At 50.9% G+C, this 21,811-nt stretch overlaps 1 protein-coding gene across 4 annotated transcripts in view; it reads right to left on the bottom strand.

Annotated features, from left to right (window-relative positions):
• The window catches only part of SPTAN1 (spectrin alpha, non-erythrocytic 1), a 342,467-nt gene that overhangs the window by 240,101 nt on the left and 80,555 nt on the right, over positions 1 to 21,811 (bottom strand). For all 4 annotated transcript variants that reach the window (XM_078646605.1, XM_078646604.1, XM_078646602.1 and 1 more), the window contains 2 exons: positions 20,362 to 20,508; positions 19,009 to 19,142 (listed from right to left, as the gene is read on the bottom strand). In XM_078646605.1, the coding sequence (XP_078502731.1) occupies positions 19,009 to 19,142; positions 20,362 to 20,508 (281 nt within the window). The remainder of the gene's footprint in view (positions 1 to 19,008; positions 19,143 to 20,361; positions 20,509 to 21,811) is intronic.

The raw sequence follows: 21,811 nt of genomic DNA on the forward strand, positions 1-21,811 counted from the left end.
GGCTGCTCTACAAATGTCTTCTAACGGAATGTTCCCTAGGAAAGCCATGGAGGCCCCCAATTTGCGTGTGGAGTGCGCTCTTGGGGGTATTGTTAAAGTGCGTTTAGCCTTTTGATAACAGATTTGAATGCATTTAACAATCCATCTGGCTATTCCTGCTTTGGAAATGGGGTTGCCTTTGTGTTGTGCGGAGAAGGCAACAAAAAGTTGTTGTGTCTTCCTACAGGGTTGTGTTCTGTCAATGTAGTACATTAGCGCCCTCCTAACGTCTAATGTATGAAGCATTCTTTCTGCTACCGTTTGTGTGTTTTGGAAAAATTCAGGCAGGTCAATAGTTTGGTTGATATGAAACTGTGACACCACCTTTGGAAGGAATTTGGGGTTAGTGCGGAGCACTACCCTGTTAGAATGTATTTGGATGAACGGCTCTTGGATAGTGAACGCTTGCAGCTCACTAACATGTCTGAGCGACGTGATAGCAACGAGAAAAGCCACTTTCCACGTTAGAAACTGAAGTTCGCATGAGTGCAGTGGCTCGAAAGGTGGGCCCATTAGCCTAGTGAGGACCACATTGAGGTTCCACACAGGAGCTGGTGGAGTTCTAGGAGGAATGACTCGTTTCAGCCCCTCTAGGAAGGCTTTTTTAACGGCAGGCACCCTGAAAACAGAGAGGTGCTGTCTATTCTGGAGATAAGCCGCTATGGCGGATAAATGTATCCGAATGGAAGCGTACGCTAGATTGCATTTGTAAAGATGTAACAAATAGCAGATGATGTTGTGAGTGGATGCATCTAGCGGGTTTATGTTATGTGCTGTACAATAAATGACAAACCGCTTCCATTTTGCTGCATAGCAAGCTCTTGTAGTGGGCTTCCGTGCCTCCCTGATGATGTCCATGCATTCTGGAGGCAGGTTGAGGTAGCCAAATTCTAAGACCTCAGGAGCCAGATCGCCAGATTGAGTTGTTGCGGATCTGGATGCTGAATGTCGCTATGGTTCTGCGTCAAGAGGCTGGGTGTGAGATGCAGCCTTTGATGCGGTACCACGGAAAGTTCTAGAAACGTGGTGTACCATGGTTGGCGTGCCCATGTTGGAGCAACCAGGATGAGAGTCATCGAGTGTTGCTTTAGCTTTCTTGCCACCAGCGGAATGAGAGGCGCTGGGGGAAAAGCGTACGCAAATTTGCCTGACCAGTTCATCCATATCGCATTACCCTGCGATTCCGGGTGAGGGAACCTGGCGGCAAAGCTTTGGCATTTTGCGTTTTCCCTTGTGGCAAACAGGTCTATCTGTGGATGACCCCACTGCTGGAAGTACGGGTGGAGTACTGATGGATGTATCTCCCACTCGTGCATTTGGTGGCTGTACCTGCTGAGCAGATCCGCCCTCTGATTGTCCTTGCCCGGGAGGTGTTCTGCCATGAGGAAGATGTTCCTCTGAATGGCCTACTTCCACATGCTCTGAGCCAGATGAGACAGCTGTGGCGAGTGAGTACCTCCCTGCTTCTGGATGTAGTACATGGCTGTCATGTTGTCCGTCCGGATCAACACGACCTTGTTGCACAGATGTACTTTGAAGGACTTGAGCGCCATGAAGATTGCCATCAATTCCAGGTAGTTGATATGCAATCGTTGTTGCTGGGTTGACCACAGTCCCTGCACCGTGTAGTGGAGCACATGCGCTCCCCACCCTTGGAGAGATGCGTCCGTCGTTAGGACAATCTGTGGCACAGGCTCTTGGAACGGTCGTCCCTTGCAAAGGTTGTGTGGATTCCAGCAATGCAGAGAGTTGTATGCCCGACCGGTCACCAACACTAGGTCTGTCAGTTGTCCTCGAGCCTGTGTCCATTGATTTGCTAAGCATTCCTGGAGGGGGCGCATGTGCAACCTTGCGTGCGGGACTATGAAGATGCAGGAGGCCATCATGCCTATCAACTGCATGAACACTCTCGCTGGCAGGGAGTGTTGCGGTCTGAATCGTTGGATCAGCGACTGAATGCTGTTGATTCTGACTGTGTTTGGCTGAGCCATAGCAGTCAGGGTGTTTATTGTCGCGCCCAGATACTGCCGTACATGGGCTGGTTGAAGGTGCGACTTTGGGTAGTTGAGCGAGAACCCCAGGCTGTGAAGGAGTTGAATAGTGTGGGACATGTGTGAGGCGCACTTCTTTCCGACTTTGCTTGAACGAGCCAGTCGTCGAGGTACGGGTAGACATGTATGTTTTGTCTCCTGAGGTGCGCCGCCACTGCCGCCAGACACTTTGTAAACACTCGGGGGGCAGTAGTCACTCCGAAGGGTAGCACTTTGAACTGATAGTGATTGTTGTGAATGGTGAACCTGAGGTATTTTCTGTGGGATGGGTGGAGTGGGATGTGGAAGTAAGCATCCTTGAGGTCTAAGGTTGCCAGGAAGTCCCCTTGGTTGAGAAGGGGAAGTATCTGTTGCAGTGTCAGCATGTGGAAATGTTCTGACAGTATATACATGTTGAGAGGGCGGAGATCCAGAATGGGTCTGAGGGATCCGTCCTTTTTTGGGATGAGGAAGTACAGGGAATAGACCCCTGTTCCTTCCTCCTCCACTGGCACGAGTTCGATTGCTCCTTTTTGCAGCATTACTAGCACTTTCTGCTGCAATAAGTGCAAGTGCTCTGCCGACATAGGACGGTGTCTTGGGGGAATGTTTGGAGGAGTGGATGTTAACTTCAAACAATAACCGTACTGGATTAGTTTTCTCACCCACCTGTCCGTGGTGATGGACGACCAGAGTGGCAGGAACTGCTGGAGTCTTCCCCCGACAGGTGTTGGATGGTCGGGGGGCAGTGACAGGGAGTCACTGTTTGTTTGCGGCAGAGGAACGGGAGTTGGTGTTCCCTCTGCCTCTGCCTTTGGCACTGTTACCTCGGTAACCCCCTTTACCTTGCTTGGGATACGAGGACTGCGCACCACCCTTTGTGAATTGTGATTGTTGTCCCATGTGTCCTCTGGTAACACTACGCGCTCCTGAGCGACGAAAAGTGTTGCCCCTGAACTGTTGTGATTGAAGTGCCCCCATGGACTTAGCAGTTTCGTTGTCCTTCTTAATTTTTTCAAGTGTGGTGTCTACATCTGGGCCAAACACTCTGTCAGGATTGACGGGCTGGTTGAGGATTGTAGTTTGGATGTCAGGCTTAAATCCAGATATACGAAGCCAGGCTTGGCGCCTTAGCATGACGCTAGTGTTAATTCCTCTAGCCGCTGTGTCCGCTACATCAAGTGCACATTTTATTGCAGCGTTTGATATAAGCTTTCCCTCTTGTATGAGCATTTCGCCAGCTTCTTTATACTCATCAGGCAGATGTTGAAGGAGCTGTTCTAGGGTGTCGTAATGCGCCCTATCGTAACGCGCTAACAATGCCTGTGTGTTTGCGATACGCCATACATTAGCAGCCTGCGCAGCGACCCTTTTGCCAGATGCCTCAAGCACTTTCGACTCCTTGTCTGGGGGAGGAGCTTCACCCGTTGTTTGGGAGTTTGCCCTCTTGCGGGCATTGGCGACCACCAACGAATCCAGAGGCAACTGTCCTCGAATATAGGCAGGGTCCCCAGGTGCAGGTCTGTATTTTTTCTCTATTCGTGGGTTTACCACTCTCGCCCTTGTAGGTTCTTTAAAGATCTCTGGCGCATGTTTAAGGACACCTTTCAACATAGGAAGTGTTTTGACTGTTCTTTCGGAGACAGAGAAAGTGTCAAACAGGAAATCCTCTTCCACTGGGTCAGCATGCATATCTACATCATGATTTGCAGCTGCCCTCTCAATTAAAGCATTGAAAGCTGCTGAATCCTCAGTTGGTGAAGTACGTGCCCCAAAACCTTGTGGGTCCTGCACCACCTGATGACTTCCCTGGTCCCCAGCGTCGTCATACGAGTCCTGATGTGTTTTGACTGTTCTTTCACATCAGGGTCATTGCCAGTAGGGAAGTTGTATTGTTCATCTTGGTCTTCATCCTCACCCCCTGATTGGGTGGGGGAAGGGGTTGGACTCCTCCTTCGGGGAGGTTGCAGAGGTTCAACAAGGGCAGGTATGTCCTGTGTTTGCCTTTTCTTTTTCAGTGGAATTACAAAAGACTCCAGTGGCTGGGAACTGATCTTTCTCTTATAAAGTGTCATCTTCCCTGTGTGGGCATCGATGTAATGCTCACAGTCGTCCTCAGATGCTGTGTGTCGAGGCAAAATTGCACTGGACGTGGAATCCGAAGTCCCCGAGGTCTTCGGCACCGGTTGGGGTGCAAACGCCTTTGGTGGCACCTTAGGTGGTAGTGTGTAGATAAGTTTCGTCGACTTCTTGGCAGGTGGCTCCATCGGTGTCGGATCCGATGGCACAGACTTTGTCGACGGCAGGGCTTTCTCCCGAATCCTCTTGAGCGACTAGGTGACCTGTTTTGTAAATGAAGCCGAGGGTTTGATGACCGATGCTTCATGTTCGTCCGCTTTGGAGGCTTTCGGCGTGGCAGAAGGCACCGACGAATCCTCGACTCCAACGGTTCGCTGCCCTGCAGCTGTCTTAGACGCCGACGGCGTCACCGCAGATCCGGTGTCTTTGTGCCGAGGAGTAGCGGCTCCGGCTTTTGGATCTGGGCTCTTAGTGGCCTTTGCTTCGACCGTTTTTTTGGAGGTTGACGCCCCAGACGTCGAGACGTGATGGACCACCTTCTTTGTGGACGTGTCCTTGGCCACCGCGTGTGGCGCCGGTGACTCGACGGCCTTCTTCGCCGGCTTTGTAAGTTTGGACGGGACGTCGGCCGTCTTAGATGTCGTAGAAGCCGTTTGTTTCGGTTTCGTTTTCGACGTGTCTTCGGCCATCTTAGATGTTGTTGAGGCCGTAGGTTTCGGTTTCGGCGCGACGTCGGCCATCTTAGATGTTGTCGACTGTACTGGTTGCGGTTTCAGTTTCGATACGCGCAACAACGGCTCATCCGGTGTATCCGTGGCCGGGCCCGAAGGCGGGGCTGGGGATATCGGTGCAGGGTCGTGGGTAAGGCCGAGTGGCGATCCCGTGACCTGAGCCTGAGTCGAGTAACCTTCGGGGCATAGCTCTTCCTCTGAGCTAACTTCCGCGGCCCCATAGACTTCTTCGTCGTCCCCTACCTCATCGACGTATTCAAGGTCTTGGCTCTGTCCTTCGATGTATTCTTCAGGATCGGCCTCGACCTCCGTTGATGGTGGTGAAATCTGAAGATGACGGCTTTGGCCGTCTTCTGCGGGGTCGTCGAATATGTCGTCGGGTGCCGGTGCTGCGTGCAAGGCCTCGAGGCGCGCCGCGTTGAGTGTCTTCTTCGACCTGAATTTGGCGCAGGCCATGCAGTTGCCCTCGTCGTGATCCGGCGAGAGACATTTGTTACAAACTGGATGTACGTCGATGTGTGGGTACTTGGACCCACACACGGGGCAGCGCTTGAACGGACTCCGTTCCATGATGAATTCGTCGGTGTCTCGCTGCGAGTACAGGGCCTCGATGTCCGAAGAGTAGCAACTCCCCAGAAGTCCGACACGAAGAGTCGGACGATGCTCGGGACCGTTCGCAACAATACCGACGCGAGTATAGAAGGCCTTTTGGCCTTAAAGAATTATTTTTTCGATTCCGACAAGGAGGCGTCGAAATCACATCCGAACCCAATGGCGGAAAAAACCAATCTGGGTATGGAGCCGATGCCCATGCGCACTGTAGTCCAGGGGAGGAGCCACCTATCTCGTGGTACTTCGAAGACTCTTCCAGGACAACAATGTGCAATCATCCGGACCCAACACTAGGCGGCGATCTATGCACTAGATATGAATTTAGCAGCCCACATGCCTCGAACCGTTTGTTTCTAGCTCAAACGGTTCTAAAGTTCCTAAAAACTCAGCAATGTGGCGCTGCTGCGTTGTGAAGGCCATTTGGAAAGGTTCACTGATTGGTTATTGCTATATGTGGGTGCTAAATTGAGGTGCAGCCAATGACCATACAGTTTTAACCAGTGTAACAAGCATTGGAAATGCAATAGTGTCACATTTGCGAGAGTTAGAGCTATTGGCGTTGTAAATGAGGTCTTTTATCCATAAGTTTTGGTTTGGAGTGGTGTGGACGCATAAATAAATGATTGCAATAAGATAACAGACCGATGAATAGACGATGCACGTAAATTGGTAGGCGGAGAGTATGGAAAGATAGTTGGGTGGACAAGGCAGCGTCCCCAGTAGTCAGGCAGCGGGGAGCGAGATAGCGACAGAGCCTGCAGCGCACAGTACAGAGATCCACTGAGGAGGACACATGCGATTCTAAAAAGGTTTTACAAATAAAGCGGGTCAACGCGGAATAACCTACTGGCAGTGTGATAGCTGCCATCAGAGAGTGAGGCGCAGTATCTTGATATGAACTGCGCTGGATTTGTGAGGGGCGTGCAGGGGCTGGGACTGAACACCGGATGTGGCGTGTGACATCTCAGACACGGGAGGAAATCTGGAAAGTGTGAGGATAGGCATGGTACGTTTTAGGAGTTGTGCAAAAAACAGTGCAGCGTGCGTGCAAGTGGACAAAGAGCTCAGATTTCACCACCAGCCTGGAATGCAGGGTGGATGCAGCCACCAAGCCGGCTTAAGTGTGCTTGGGATTCACTCACATGTTTGCAAGCTTCAACACTTCTGCAAAGGAACACAAACACCCACAGTGTAAGGAAACTGTAGTTGGCCAGTGCTCCTGAGCAAAACACAGAAGTGATGTAAATGGAGCACCAACCAATGAGGATCAAAGAAGAGCTATGCAGGAGTAAACCAAATGGTAAGCAGCAGGCAGGATTACACTCTGTATAGTGAATGCAGCAGGTCTTGCAGACAACGCACGTGCGCTGCCTAGGCTCGACCTAAAACAGACTAAATAATGAAGTAAAACGGTCATAAAATGTGCCGCATTATTGGCTTTTCCTTGTCATGAGCATAATTCACTCAACTCTGCTGCATAATTTGGTCTTCTCCTGCTGCATAATTCTAGTGGCCCTAAAAATAACGATATAGAATAGCTCCAAAAGAGAAAATAAAGCAAGAAACAGTGACTTTAGGCAAGAGCCTTCACAGATGGCAGTTGACGACCCTGACCACTTAAGGATTCCAGAAGCTCTGGTCTCAGAATGCAAAGAAGTGTCAGTTAAGCAGTTCATTTTTCCCACCCTAAAGCTCAAAGAAACCAGAACACTACTTGGCTATTGACTTATCTTTCTCGGTTTTTTATTTGACAAGGTCAACCATCAAATGCATTTTTTTCATTTTTTTTATTTAATGAAGGAGAAACTTTCCTCACCTCTTTCTTCGGTTACCATGCTGAAGGAAGAATACTCAGTTTGGGTGGTCGAGAATCCAGAGTGTTCCACCCTCGAGGAGTGAAACAGACATCAAAGAGACTGACCGTCCCATCCGTTCCTGATTGTCCAAACCCAAGCAGACACGGACCACTGCATCCCTAGCAGCCACGGACCATCTCATCCCCAGCAGACACGGACCACTGCATCCCTAGCAGCCACGGACCATCTCATCCCCAGCAGACACGGACCACTGCATCCCTAGCAGTCGCCAACCATCGGTAGGAAGCTGCCTCTGTATATACAATACCAACGTCCAGTGGTTCCCAGGAAGCTTACAGAGGATTAAGATACTAAAAGCTCTAGTTGTGGTAGAGTGATCAGAGAGCTGTGTTCAGCATTTGTTGTACACACTCAGACAGGAAACGATTACACGAACTAAAAGACTGAATCCAAGACCAATTGTTTTGTATAAACAGTTATTACTTTGTTATTTTAGAACCGAGGGGAACTCCATTGCAGATAAGTAACAGTTTCAAGAATAATGAGAATACGTTCCAAGATGCAGTAGGATTTGATTTGCAAAGCAGTAAAATGCTTTTCAGTAGTAGAAATACTTTTGTATTGTCATTCAGAAACAGTAGAACTTCGCAGTTCTAAAAGACCGGTAAATGCAATAGGAGAATATGCAATGCAATCCTATGGGAGGGAAACTGGTATATACATTAACAGGTAAGTACACAACTTACTCTTCCAGTCTTCTGGAGTTTAGACCAACACTGGGGAAGGTTCAGTTCAAGATGGATACTGCAGCACCAGAGGCACAGGGGCGGCGAGTGCAGAGGTCATTGGGCCAAGTGTTATCCAATGGAGGCTGGGTGCACCCACAAGAGGTGCTGGTTGCAGGTACGTACCCGCGGTTTCTGGGCAAAGGACAGAGGTTAAGGTGAGCACGGGGGTAGGTTGCACAAAGCAGCATCACCAGCGGCACAAGGGCAGCCAGGTACAAATCAGCATCTGCCGCCCACTGCTCTCCAATGGGGAATCTCGGTCGTACAAAGCCTACAGGTTCGGACCAGGAGGCTGTAGGAAGGTCACCACTAGCTTGAATGGTAAGTTGGGATGTCAAGGGAGGTCTGGGCACCATCGGTTGAGCTCCCCAAGGCTGGGGGGCTGAGGATGCAGGGGTACTTTTTGGAGTCGGATGTTCTTCACTGGAGCCGGTTACAATCAGGGAAACCTTTATGTAGAGGCTGAAATTCGACTTTGTGGAGTTCAGGAGAGGTCAGCCACCGATGGAGTAGTCTAGGTCTGGATCACTGGGGAGACTTTACTGGACAGGTAAGCCACTCTGACTCGGGCCGTGGGCATCAGTTGCGATCAGCCTGGATCATGAGTCCTTGCAGTTGGAGTTTTCTGGACAAGACCGCTGTCCTCAGGAGATATGGTCTTGGCTTAAGTGTGGCAGTTTTCCTGGGGTTCTTGGAAGTTACTGGCCTCAAGACTGGTGTAGTCTTCGCAAGGATTGCACTTACACTCCACCTATAAGATGGCGCAAGTATACAACAGCAGGGGCGGCTCTAGGCTCATGGCGGCCCTGGGCAGGGAGCGTAGGTAGGGGGCCCCGAAGAGGGGGTCGGGTCGGGGCGGAGCGTGGAGGCCAGGGAGGGGAGGGGGGAGGGAGGGGGAGGTTGGTGGGGTGGTGAGGGTGTTTGGAAGTGGAACAGAGCCGGAGGCCGCCAAATCCCTGCCGGGGGCCGCCACGCAAATATGTATCCATCCTCAGAGGATTATTATTGAATATGCTACTTACCAGTATGCATCTGTTCTTGGCATGTAGGGCTGCTAACATTCATATCTGTGCATAGATCGCCGCCTAGTGTTGGGTCCGGATGATCGCACATTGTTGTCCTGGAAGAGTCTTCGAAGTATCCTGAGATAGGTGGCTCCTCCCCTGGACTACAGTGCGCATGGGCATCGGCTCCATCCCCAGATTGTTTTTCGCCATTGTGGCAGAAGATGGAGTGAAAAGTGTAAAGGATGTCCATGCTAATAAGTGAATACAATAGTATATCTGCAGCTGCGACAGGCACCGGGGAGGAGGGTGGGCGATATGAATGTTAGCAGCCCTACATGCCAAGAACAGATGCATACTGGTAAGTAGCATATTCAGTTCGAGGCATGTGGGCTGCTAAATTCATATCTTAGCATAGAATACATAGCAGTCCCTCCATCAGCGGCGGTTGCCCGTGCCAGCTGCAGAAACCTGAAAGAGTGTCTTGAGAACAGCCTGTCCTACAGCTGCTTGCTGCTTGGAATGTACGTCAACACAGTAGTGTTTTGTAAAGGTATGTCTTGTAACCCACGTGGCTGCTCTGCAAATATCCTCTAAAGGAATGTTCCCTAGGAAAGCCATGCATGCCCCCAGTTTGCGTGTGGAGTGCGCCCTTGGGGGTATCGTTAAAGTGCGCTTGGCCTTTTGATAACATATTTGGATGCACTTAACAATCCACCTGGCTATTCCTGCTTTGGAAATAGGGTTGCCTTTGTGTTGTGGTGCGAAGGCAACAAAAAGTTGCTTTGTCTTTCTAAAGGGTTGTGTCCTGTCTATGTAGTACATCAACGCCCTCCGTACGTCTAACGTATGGAGCATTCTTTCCGCCACCGTTTGTGGGTTTTGGAAGAATGCCGGTAAGTCAATAGTTTGGTTGAGATGAAACTGTGACACCACCTTCGGAAGGAATTTGGGGTTAGTACGTAGCACTACCCTATTTGGATGAATCTGAATGAATGGCTCTTGGATTGTGAGCGCTTGCAGCTCACTAACACGCCTTAGCGACGTGATAGCGATTAGGAAAGCTACTTTCCACGTTAGGAACTGGAGTTCACACGAGTGCAGTGGCTCAAAAGGTGGTCCCATTAGTCTGGTGAGGACCACATTGAGGTTCCACACCGGAGCTGGTGGTGTTCTTGGGGGAATGACTCGTTTCAGACCTTCAAGGAAAGCTTTAATGGCAGGCACTCTGAAGACAGAGAGATGCTGCCTGTTCTGAAGATAAGCCGCTATGGCGGATAGATGTATCCGAATGGAAGTGTACGCTAGATTGCACTTGTAAAGATGCAACAGATAGCAAATGATGTTAGGGATAGATGCATCTAGCGGGTTGATGTCATTGGCTGTACAGTAAATGACAAAACGCTTCCATTTCGCAGCATAGCATGCTCTGGTAGTTGGCTTCCTTGCCTCCTTGATGATGTCCATGCATTCCGGAGGCAGGTTAAGGTATCCAAACTCTAGGACTTCAGGAGCCAGATTGCCAGGTTGAGCTGTTGCGGATCTGGATGCTGAATTTCTCCATGGTTCTGCGTCAAAAGACTGGGCGTGAGGCGCAGTCTTTGATGCGGCACCACCGAGAGTTCGAGGAACGTGGTGTACCATGCTTGGCGCGCCCACGTTGGAGCAACTAGGATGAGAGTCATCGCGTGCTGCCTTAGCTTTCTCGCGACCAGCGGTATCAGAGGGGCTGGTGGAAAAGCGTACGCAAATTTGCCTGACCAGTTCATCCATATCGCATTGCCCTGCGACTGTGGGTGAGGGAACCTGGCGGCAAAGTGTTGGCATTTTGCGTTTTCCTTTGTGGCAAACAGGTCTATCTCCGGATGACCCCACTGCTGGAAGTACGGGTGGAGTACAGATGGGTGTAACTCCCACTCGTGCATTTGATGGCTGTATCTGCTGAGCAGATCCGCCATCTGATTGTCCTTGCCCGGGAGGTGTTCTGCCATGAGGAAAATGTTCCTCTGAATGGCCCACTTCCACATGCCCTGAGCCAGATGAGACAGCTGTGGCGAGTGGGTGCCCCCCTGTTTTTGAATGTAGTACATCGCGGTCATGTTGTCCGTCCGGACTAACACTACCTTGTTGCACAGATGTACAATGAAGGACTGGAGCGCCATGAAGATTGCCATCAGTTCCAGATAGTTGATGTGCATCTTCTGTTGCTGCGTCGTCCATAGTCCCTGCACTGTGTAAGTGAGCAGATGAGCTCCCCATCCCTGGAGAGATGCGTCCGTTGTCAGGATAATTTGTGGCACTGGCTCCTGGAACAGTCGGCCCTTGCAAAGGTTGTGTGGAGTCCACCAATGCAGAGAGTCGTATGCCCGACTGGTAACCAACACTAGGTCTGTCAATTGTCCCTGAGCCTGTGTCCACTGATTTGCTAAGCATTCCTGGAGCGGACGCATATGCAACCGTGCGTGAGGGACTATGAAGATGCAGGAGGCCATCATGCCAATCAACTGCATGAACACTCTCGCTGGAAGTGAGTGTTGTGGTCTGAACTTTTGGATTAGAGACTGCATGCTGTCTATCCTGACTTGGTTCGGCTGAGCCATGGCCGTCAGGGTATTGATCGTCGCACCTAGGAACTGCCGGACATGTGCCGGCTGAAGATGCGACTTTGGGTAGTTCAACGAGAAGCCCAGATCGTGAAGGAGGTGAATGGTAGTTGACATGTCCGCGGCGCACTGTCGTTCCGACTTGGCCTGAACGAGCCAGTCGTCTAGGTAGGGGTAGACATGAATGTTCTGCCTCCTGAGGTGCGCTGCTACTGTCGCCAGACACTTGGTAAACACTCTTGGGGCTGTGGTCACTCCGAAGGGTAGGACTTTGAACTGATAATGCGTGCCTTGGATAGTGAATCTGAGGTATTTCCTGTGGGACGGGTGTAGTGGAATGTGGAAATAAGCATCCTTGAGATCTAAGGTTGCTAAGAAGTCCCCTTGGTTTAACAAGGGAAGAATTTGTTGCAGCGTAAGCATATGGAAGTGTTCTGAAAGTATGTACAGGTTGAGGGGACGTAGATCTAGAATGGGTCTGAGAGATCCGTCCTTCTTTGGAATAAGGAAGTACAGGGAATATACCCCTGTGCCTTCCTCTCCCACCGGCACGAGCTCGATTGCGCCTTTTTGCAGCATCACCACTACTTCCTGCTGCAATAAGTGCAAGTGCTCTGCGGACATAGGCCTTTGCCTTGGCGGGATGTTGGGTGGAGTGGATTTCAACTCTAGGCAATAACCATACTGGACTAGTTGTCGCACCCACCTGTCTGTGGTGTTGTTTCTCCAGACGGGCAGGAATTGCTGCAGTCTCCCCCCGACAGGTGTTAAGTGGTCGGGGGGCAGCGACAGAGAGTCACTGTTTGCTTGGGGTAGAGGAGCGGGAGCTGTTGTTTCCTCTGCCGCGACCTCTGTTGCTGTTATTTCTGTAACCTCCCTTGTTCTGTTTTGTGAACGAGGATTGTGCTCCACCTCTTGAGAACTGAGATTGTTGACCCATTTGTCCTCTGGTGACTCCACGTGCACCTGAGCGACGAAAATTGCTGCCACGAAACTGTTGTGACTGTAGGGCCCCCATGGACTTAGCAGTTTCTGTGTCTTTTTTTATTTTTTCTAGGGTGGTGTCAACATCTGGACCAAACAGACTATCAGGATTGACTGGCTGATTAAGAATGGTTGTCTGAATATCTGGTTTAAACCCCGAGATGCGGAGCCACGCCTGTCGTCTCAGCATAACGCTAGTGTTGATAGCTCTAGCAGCTGTGTCTGCGGCGTCAAGTGCACACTTGATGGCTGCGTTTGAGATTAGCTTCCCTTCCTCAATAAGCAGTTTGGTGCCTTCTTGGAACTTTGGAGGCAGGTGTTGTATAATCTGTTCTAGGGTGTCGTAATGCGCCCTATCGTAACGTGCTAAGAGTGCTTGTGTATTGGCAATGCGCCAAAAATTTGCGGCCTGTGCAGCTACTCTTTTGCCCCCTGCCTCTAGCACTGTGGACTCCTTATCCGGGGGAGGAGCTTCACCCGTCGTCTGGGAGTTGGCACGTTTCCTGGCATTGGCGACCACAAGAGAGTCCAGTGGCAACTGTCCCCGGATGTATGCGGGGTCCGCAGGTGCAGGTCTGTACTTCTTTTCAATACGTGGATTGACCACTCGTGCTCTGGTAGGCTCCTTAAATATGTCCCCAGCATGCTTGAGGACTCCTTTAAGCATAGGCAGCGTCTTTACTGTCCTTTCAGAGACTGAAAATGTGTCGAAAAGGAAGTCTTCCTCTATCGGGTCAGCATGCATGTCCACATCATGATTGGCTGCCGCCCTCTCAATTAGTGCATGAAAACCTGCTGAATCCTCAGTTGGGGATGCACGTGCATTAAAAAGCTGCGGGTCATGCCCCACACTTTGGGTGCCCTGGTCACCAGTGTCATCATATGAATCCGGTTGTGCATCTGGTTCATTGATAGGGAAATTGTATTGCTCGTCCTCATCATACCCCTCACCCGCAGAGTGTTCTGGTGAGGGAGTAGGGCTCCGTCTCGGAGGAGGCTGGATTGGTTCCATGAGGCCTGAAGCGTCAAGGGGCACCCTTTTCTTTTTCAGTGGGATGACATATGAGTCCACTGACTCTGAAGTGATTTTTCTCTTATAGAGGGTCAATTTGCCTGTGTCAGCGTCGATGAAATGCTCTGAATCATCCTCTGATTCGAGTACCCGACGTGGAAGTGGGCCAGCCGTTGAAGAAACCGTCTTCTTTGGTGCCGATTCGGTGGAAAAGGCTTTCGGCGCCTCCTTCGGCGGCAAAATAAAGAGAAGTTTGCCAGAAGGCTTTGCTGGATTGTCCTTTTGCGCCTGCGGCGATGATATCGGAGCCGACGGAGCAGAGGCCTTCTCCCTGATTCTCTGTAGTGATTCGGCGATGGGGGACGTCTCACTCACAGTGGGTTTTGGCGCCGACGAGGATGTCTTGACCTTTCCCTCGGATCCAACGTCTTTGTGGGCCTTGTGCGCTTTCGACGCGGATCCCGCTGTCACCGACCCCGATTCCTGGGACCGGTGCGCAGACGTGCCAGTCTTCGATCCGTGCGCCTGCGTAGCCTCCGTGGAGCCGGCTTTGGCGTGCTTGGACGGTGGCGCCGCTGTTGACCCGTGCCGACCATCTTTCTTAGAGGACCCTCCTCTGGCGTCGATTTCGATTTTGCAGCAGCGGAATCGACGGACTTCTTCGACTTCTGCGGACCGGAGGTCGACGGAGTCGATGGAGTAGCGGGTACAGTCGTTTTCGCCGGCACGGCAGCCATCTTAGGGACACTCGAGTCCTTAAGTTTCGGTTTCGTTTTCGGGTCGGCCATCTTAGATGTAGTCGATCCCGATGGTTTCGGTTTCGGTTTCGATACAGTCTGCTCAGCAAGTAAGTCCGTGGCCGGGCCAGAAGGCGGGGCTGTGGCTTGCGGCACTGGGTCTTGGGTAAGGCCTACAGGCGATCCCGTGACCCGGTCGGTATCCTCGTAACCTTTGGGGCAGAGCTCGTCCCCTGAGCTATCCGCCGCGGCCCCATAAATCTCTTCGTCGTCTCCTACCTCGTCAACGTATTCAAGGCCATGACCCACGACTCCGTCGTCGTCTACCGGATCCGCCTCGACCTCCGTCTCGGGTGGGGAGATTTGAAGATGATGACCCTGTTCCTCTTCTTCCTGGTCGCCGAAGATGTTTTCCGGATCCGGGGCCGCTTGTCTAGCTTCCATGCGCACCGCGCGCCGAAGCTTGAGAGTCTTCTTAGACCGGAACTGTGCACAGGCTTTGCACTTGCCGTCGTCGTGGTCAGGCGAAAGGCATTTGTTACAGACGGGGTGTAGATCGATGTGTGGGTACTTGGACCCACAGAGCGGGCAGTACTTAAACGGGCTCCGCTCCATGTTCAGAAACGTTTTGCAGTCGTGTCGCGATGAGAAGGCCTCAAAGTCCGAAGAGCGAAAGAAAACTCCGCTTATTCCGGCTCCAAGAGACGAAAGACTCGAGACCGTGCGCAGACAATACCGACGCAAAAAAAGCGAGGCCTTTTGGCCGCTAAAAGTTAGTTTTTCTCGGTTTCGACAGAAAGACGTCGAGACCACATCCGAACCCAATGGCGGAAAAAAACAATCTGGGGATGGAGCCGATGCCCATGCGCACTGTAGTCCAGGGGAGGAGCCACCTATCTCAGCATACTTCGAAGACTCTTCCAGGACAACAATGTGCGATCATCCGGACCCAACACTAGGCGGCGATCTAATGCTAAGATATGAATTTAGCAGCCCACATGCCTCGAACATTAAGGATATATGTTGGCGTCGCGGCCCCTGGGGTTTGAGGGCCTGTGCAGGGGCACAGCTTGCACATGCCTAAGGCCGCGCCTGACAACAGTACCCTGCCCTATCTGGCACTTAGTAGCCTTGATAGTTCTGCAGATTGCAGGGCTTGTAAAACCTTCCCAAGGTGGATCAGGTGATCCTGCCAGGTGGAGCTCAAGACAGCAATATCATCAAGATATGCTGCACTAACGGCTTCCAATCCAGTCGGGACTTGATTCACCAACCTGTGGAAGGTGGGCGGAGGATTCTTTAAACCAAAGGGCATAACCGTAAACTGATGAGGTGTGGAGCATGCAGTCTTTTCTTTGGCTCCTGGGGCCATGCCAATCTGCCCGTAAATCCTGCAGTTAAGTCAAAGGTACTGAGAAATGGGGCTGCACCCAATTTTTCTATCAGCTCATCAACTATGGGTCTAGGGTGAGCATCTGTCAGAGACCGCATTGAGACCACTGCAGTCCACACAGAACCTCATTTCTCTCTTTCCTCCTTGGGGGTGAGGTTTGAGGACTAATACCACTGGGCTGGCCCAGGGACTCTCAGAGGGTTCAATAACCCCCATCTCCAGCATCTTTCTTATTTCAGCCTTGATGCGCTCCTTAACTTGGTCAGACTGCTGATAGAAGTTTGTTTTGACATGCAAGCTGTATCCAGTGTCCACATCCTAGGTACACAGTGTGTCTGTCCAGGGGTCAAGGAAAAGAGCTCAGAATACTGTTGCAGGACTTGCCTGCAGTGAGCCTGCTGCTCGGCAGAGGGGGTCTGAGTAGACAATCCATCAACTGACCCATCTTTTGGACTTTAAGAGAGGAGGTCAGGGAGAGGTTCTATCTCCTGATCCTCACCAGTAACCACACGGTCACATCAGCCCGGTCATTAAAACGTTTGAGGCGGTTCACATGGATCACCCTCTTGGGGGTCCTGCTAGTGCCCAGGTCTATCAAGTAGGTGATGTGAGAAAGTGGCTCTTTATATACTGGACAATAATGAAGTACAGTGTGTATAGAGTCCGCCAACCCCAGAGGTATAACAGAGGTTAAAGCCAGGTGCCAACACCGCAAAACACATGAGGCACATCAGCCGAAAGTAGAAGGGAGGCTCACGCCAAGGTGCCAGGTCTAACAGGACTAGAATGAAGTACAGTGTGTATAGAGTCCACAAACCCCAGAGGTATAACAGAGGCTAAAGTCAGAACTGACCTTACTCTCCAAAGTGGTAGCTTGGTCGAGCAGTAAGGCAGTACCAGAGGACAGTGTTAAGCATTTGTTTCTACCAACTCAGTCAGAAAAAGGTTTCACACACTCAAGAACTGAACTCCAGGCCAATTGTTTTTATATCAAAAGATATTGTTTTATTTTTAGAATCAACAGGTATCAAAATATACTTTTCTCGATAGAAGCACTCTCAGGTAATTACTTTGCAAAGAGGCAATACATTTTGTAAACAAAATAGGCACAGTGGTTGCAGTAGGCAACACAATTCTAAACACAATGTAACATTGTAGTATTACCGCTCCCACATTGCCTGCTAACCCAAGGGATTTAAACTATCCTCTAATCTCCTCCTACGCTCCCCTCCTTTCATGGCCTGATCTTCCCCCCGCAGCCCTTCGAGATTCTACGCATAGTGAAATCGGGTTCTCCTACCGATCCCTTGCCCATTCCAATACTGCGTTTATTGGATACCCTGCAGCTCTCTATGATCTGCACTAAACTCAATCATTCTCTCAAAACTGCCGTTGTTCCCGCTTGTTGGAAGCATGCAATGGTCACCCCATTGCTGAAAAGCCTACGGCTGACCCCAAAGTTCTCTCGAACTTCCGTCCTATTTCTCTGTTGCCGGCCTTCTCCAAAGTTTTGGAGAGGTACATTCATCGGCATCTGTCTCAGTTTGTGGCGACAATTTATTGCATTCCTCCCTGTCGGGTTTTCGTCCTGGCTTCTCTACTGAAACCCCTCTCCTTGGCATCACGGAAAATCTCCGATCCTTGCCGATAGTGTCCTGGTGTCCAGCAAGTGAACCTCATCCTCTTAGTCCAGTCTTTTGGCATGAGCCTGCAGTCCTTTTCCTTGACCGGCGTCATCCATAGGAAAGCATTGTGTTCCCGACCGCTCCTAAGCACCCTGCACCCGGCCGCCTCTACGCCACTGATCGTGTAGACTTGGTGCCAACCTGGAACCCCCTTTGCTGTTACCTTATCCCCAGGAGTTTGTCTACCGAGACAAAGTGACCTGCCCGTGAACCGCCCCCAACCGAGGTGCCACTAGGCCCTCTTGGATAACATTGGCACCGTGCACTCTGCACCCGGCTGCCCTAGTGTCGCTGGTGGTGCCCCTTGAGTACCAACCTGGACCGTGGGGACATGTGGTTCTACCCCCTCCATTCCTAAAACAGTTTACTTACTTATTAACCTAACTCTTCGTTTTTCTCCACAGAATTGTATGGTGGGTTTTCTTTGGAAAAAAAAAAAAGAGTTGAACTGTCCTGTACTGCAATAAAAGCAACTTCGTGTCTTCAAAAGAGTTAGCCTGCTTACTGATGTCCTGTGATGCTTAGACCATGTTATTAGTTTGCTTCATGCCAAAGTAGCAAAGTAACAAAGTAATTTCAAGTGTTCTGAACAGCTTACAAACCACTTTCTTGACTGCAAAGTAACTTGAATGTTCCTACAAAACAAGCGCACACAGAATTTTGAAAAATAACATTTTATGAAAAGTATCACTTATCTGCTACTAAGTAAATCTTGGTCCTAGAAATTAAAACAACAAAATAACTTTTTATACAAACAGTTGGTCTGGATTCAGTGTTTGAGTGTGTGACCTCATTTCTTGCCTGAGTGTGTACAACAAACGCTCACCACTACCCTCTGATGAGTCTGACTGCTCGCCCACACTACCACAAAAGAGAGTAAGGTGCCATCTACTTTTATCTCTGCCCACCTCTGGGGTCTCCTGGACTCTGTGCACACTGTACCTTACTTTGGTATAGTGTATACAGAGCCAGCTTCTTACACTTCCTAAGAATATTGCTGCTTTTCGCACTAAACTCTTGTCAATTTGATAACCAACAGTTTGGTTTATTTTCAGCGAGCGAAGCCCCTTTAAGCAAACCACTGCCTCCTGGAGTGCGAGGCTGTATCAGACTGTTTGATTTATTTGGTCGTGCCATAGACATATTCATCAACACAGAAGCGGAGTTACTAAACCAGGAGAACTGCTGCGATGAACCTATGTGCACATTCTTAACACTCTCCTAGTAATGTCTGGTCTACTTGGAGAAGAGAGCATATCTAATTCATGGTCAACTCGGGGAGGTAATCAAAATGATGCAAGGGTGGACTGCGGCTTGGGGAGGAACAAAGCAAGAATACTGAAGCCGGCAGCATCCATCCAACACTGAATGAGGGAGCAGTTTACGGAGGCCAATGCTGGGTTTAGCTCATCACAGACACCACTGTCACAATCACAAATCACTCCCAGCCCAGAGCATGGTTTGAGGCATTGTGAGGATGCCATATGCCCTTACCGGTTAAACCGCTGCACTTCGGCTGCACCAAAGAGCTTGCCCTGTCTGGAGAGGGCCAGGCCTTTCAGACGCTGCCAGCCGGCATTCACCTCATTTTGCTTCACTGTGATCAGCTCCACTTCTGGGTGCTCCTCCTGAGGAGGTAAAAGATCAGACATCAGCTACAGTCACGGCATTAATGGGATGCGGCACCCCTGCCCCCAAATAAGCCTCAAAACTTGAGTGCTAAGGAAACCACCACACTGCTGTACACAGAGCGCCTACAGTGCCTATGAAACCAGTGCGAGTGTCACTGCCAGGGAAATCAACATGGATATATACAGCACTGCATTTCTCGCTGCTTGTGAAAAAAGTGTAGTAAGAGCCCCTTTAGTGTCTGAAATCTCACTGCAGTACACACAATAGTCACACGGCCTGACATCGCACTGCAGAACACAAAGCCCCTCCAGGACCTGTGAAATCACACTGCAGAACACAAAGCCCCTCGGTGTCTGAAATCACACAGCAGTACAGAGAGAGCCCCTACACTGCCTGTGTGATCACACTGCAGAACACAAAGCCCCTCGGTGTCTGAAATCACACAGCAGTACAGAGAGAGCCCCTCCACTGCCTGTGTGATCACACTGCAGAACTCAGAGCCCCTCCAGGATCTGTGAAATCTCACTGCAGAACACAGAGCCCCTCGGTGTCTGAAATCACACAGCAGTACAGAGAGAGCCCCTCCACTGCCTGTGTGATCACACTGCAGAACACAGAGCCCCTCGGTGTCTGAAATCACACAGCAGTACAGAGAGAGCCCCTCCACTGCCTGTGTGATCACACTGCAGAACTCAGAGCCCCTCCAGGATCTGTGAAATCTCACTGCAGAACACAGAGCCCCTCGGTGTCTGAAATCACACAGCAGTACAGAGAGAGCCCCTCCACTGCCTGTGTGATCACACTGCAGAACACAGAGCCCCTCGGTGTCTGAAATCACACAGCAGTACAGAGAGAGCCCCTCCACTGCCTGTGTGATCACACTACAGAACACAGAGCAGCCACACCATCTGTGACATTACACTGCAGTACACAACTTCCACCACTGTATGAATAAGATCCCACCACTGCAGCTACAGGGAACACCGCCCTTCACCACCCACTTGTGAAATGTCTCAGTTATGTTTACGGAATACAATCATTGAACACCTGAATACAAGGAGCTCAGCCCTCAGATATGCAAACTAGGCTGTGTGTGTGGGGGTCTCATTGTCCTAATCTGGATGCAGGCCATCCCTGCATTGTAGGGTTGCCTCCTCATTTAAAGGTACAAAACCCCCCACCCTTCCCAGACACTCCCGCACCAGCTTTCTTCACCTGGACAAGTTTGCCAGCAAAAAGGTTGACTTCATTCACTCTCTCCTCGTGGGCTGCCAGGTCTGTCTGGAACTCTTCAAACTTCTTTTGTAGAACTTCCACGTGCTCCAGGTCCTGTCCGAGCTCTTCTGAAGTCACAATCGCCTCCTTTAATGATGTAAAAACGCAAAATATGAACAAGTGATAATGTCCTTGCCTTACAGCAGAAAACCCCACCCCTCATCACCTCGAACACCCCAACATCTTTTTACTTGCACTCTCAACCACCCTCTTACAAGCTGGCTGGAACTGCCACCATTATTAGAGGTCGACCCATCTTCTACCAGAAAGCGCCTGCCTGCAACCAGGAAACTACCATGAGAACGCTCTTCAAAATCACGCTATGATGTATGATGACAGAAGACCTATGTTTGAGCACCAGTGGAAGATTTTCCCACAACCCTTTGCCTTTCACCGCCAACGCAGACTCATCCTTGCAAGTGGAAGAGTACGAACACAATCACCCTCCTATGAGAACAGGAGTATGCAGCATCCCGACTCAACCTCCACAGGAGAGCAGAGCATGGGTGGGCGACATCCAGACCCGGACCCCCCACAAGAGACCAGAGCATGGGTAGACTGCATCCAGAACCCCCACAGGAGAGCCAAGCATGGGTAGGTGACATCCAGACCTAGAACTCTTACGGGAGAGCTGAACATGGGTAGGCGACATCCAGACCCGGACGCCCCACAAGAGACCAGAGCATGGGTAGACGGCATCCAAACGCAGAACGCCCACAGGAGAGCCAAGCATGGGTAGGTGACATCCAGAACCACCACAGGAGAGCAGAGCATGGGTAGGCGCATCGAGAACCCCCACTGGAGAGCCAAGCATGGGTAGGGAACATCCAGACCCGGACCCCCGACAATAGACCAGAGCATGGGTAGGTGACATCCAGACCCAGAACCACCACAGTAGAGCAGAGCATGGGTAGGCAGCATCCAGACCCAGAACCACCACAGTAGAGCAGAGCATGGGTAGGCGGCATCCAGACCCAGAACCACCACAGTAGAGCAGAGCATGGGTAGGTGACCTCCAGAACCCCTACAAGAGGGCGAAGCATGGGTGGGCGCATCGAGAACCCCCACAGGAGAGCCAAGCATGGGTAGACTGCATCCAGACCCAGAACCCCCACAGGAGAGCCAAGCATGGGTAGGTGACATCCAGAACCACCACAAGAGAGCGAAGCATGGGTAGGCGCATCGAGAACCCCCACAGGAGAGCCAAGCATGAGTAGGTGGCATCCAGACCCAGAACCCCCACTGGAGAGCCAAGCATGGGTAGGCGCATCGAGAACCCCTACAGGAGAGCCAAGCATGAGTAGACTGCATCCAGAACCCCCACAGGAGAGCCGAGCATGGGTAGGTGACCTCCAGAACCACCACAAGAGAGCGAAGCATGGGTAGGCGC

The sequence above is a fragment of the Lissotriton helveticus genome, chromosome 5_2, assembly GCF_964261635.1.
Source record: "Lissotriton helveticus chromosome 5_2, aLisHel1.1, whole genome shotgun sequence".
NCBI lineage: Eukaryota > Metazoa > Chordata > Amphibia > Caudata > Salamandridae > Lissotriton > Lissotriton helveticus.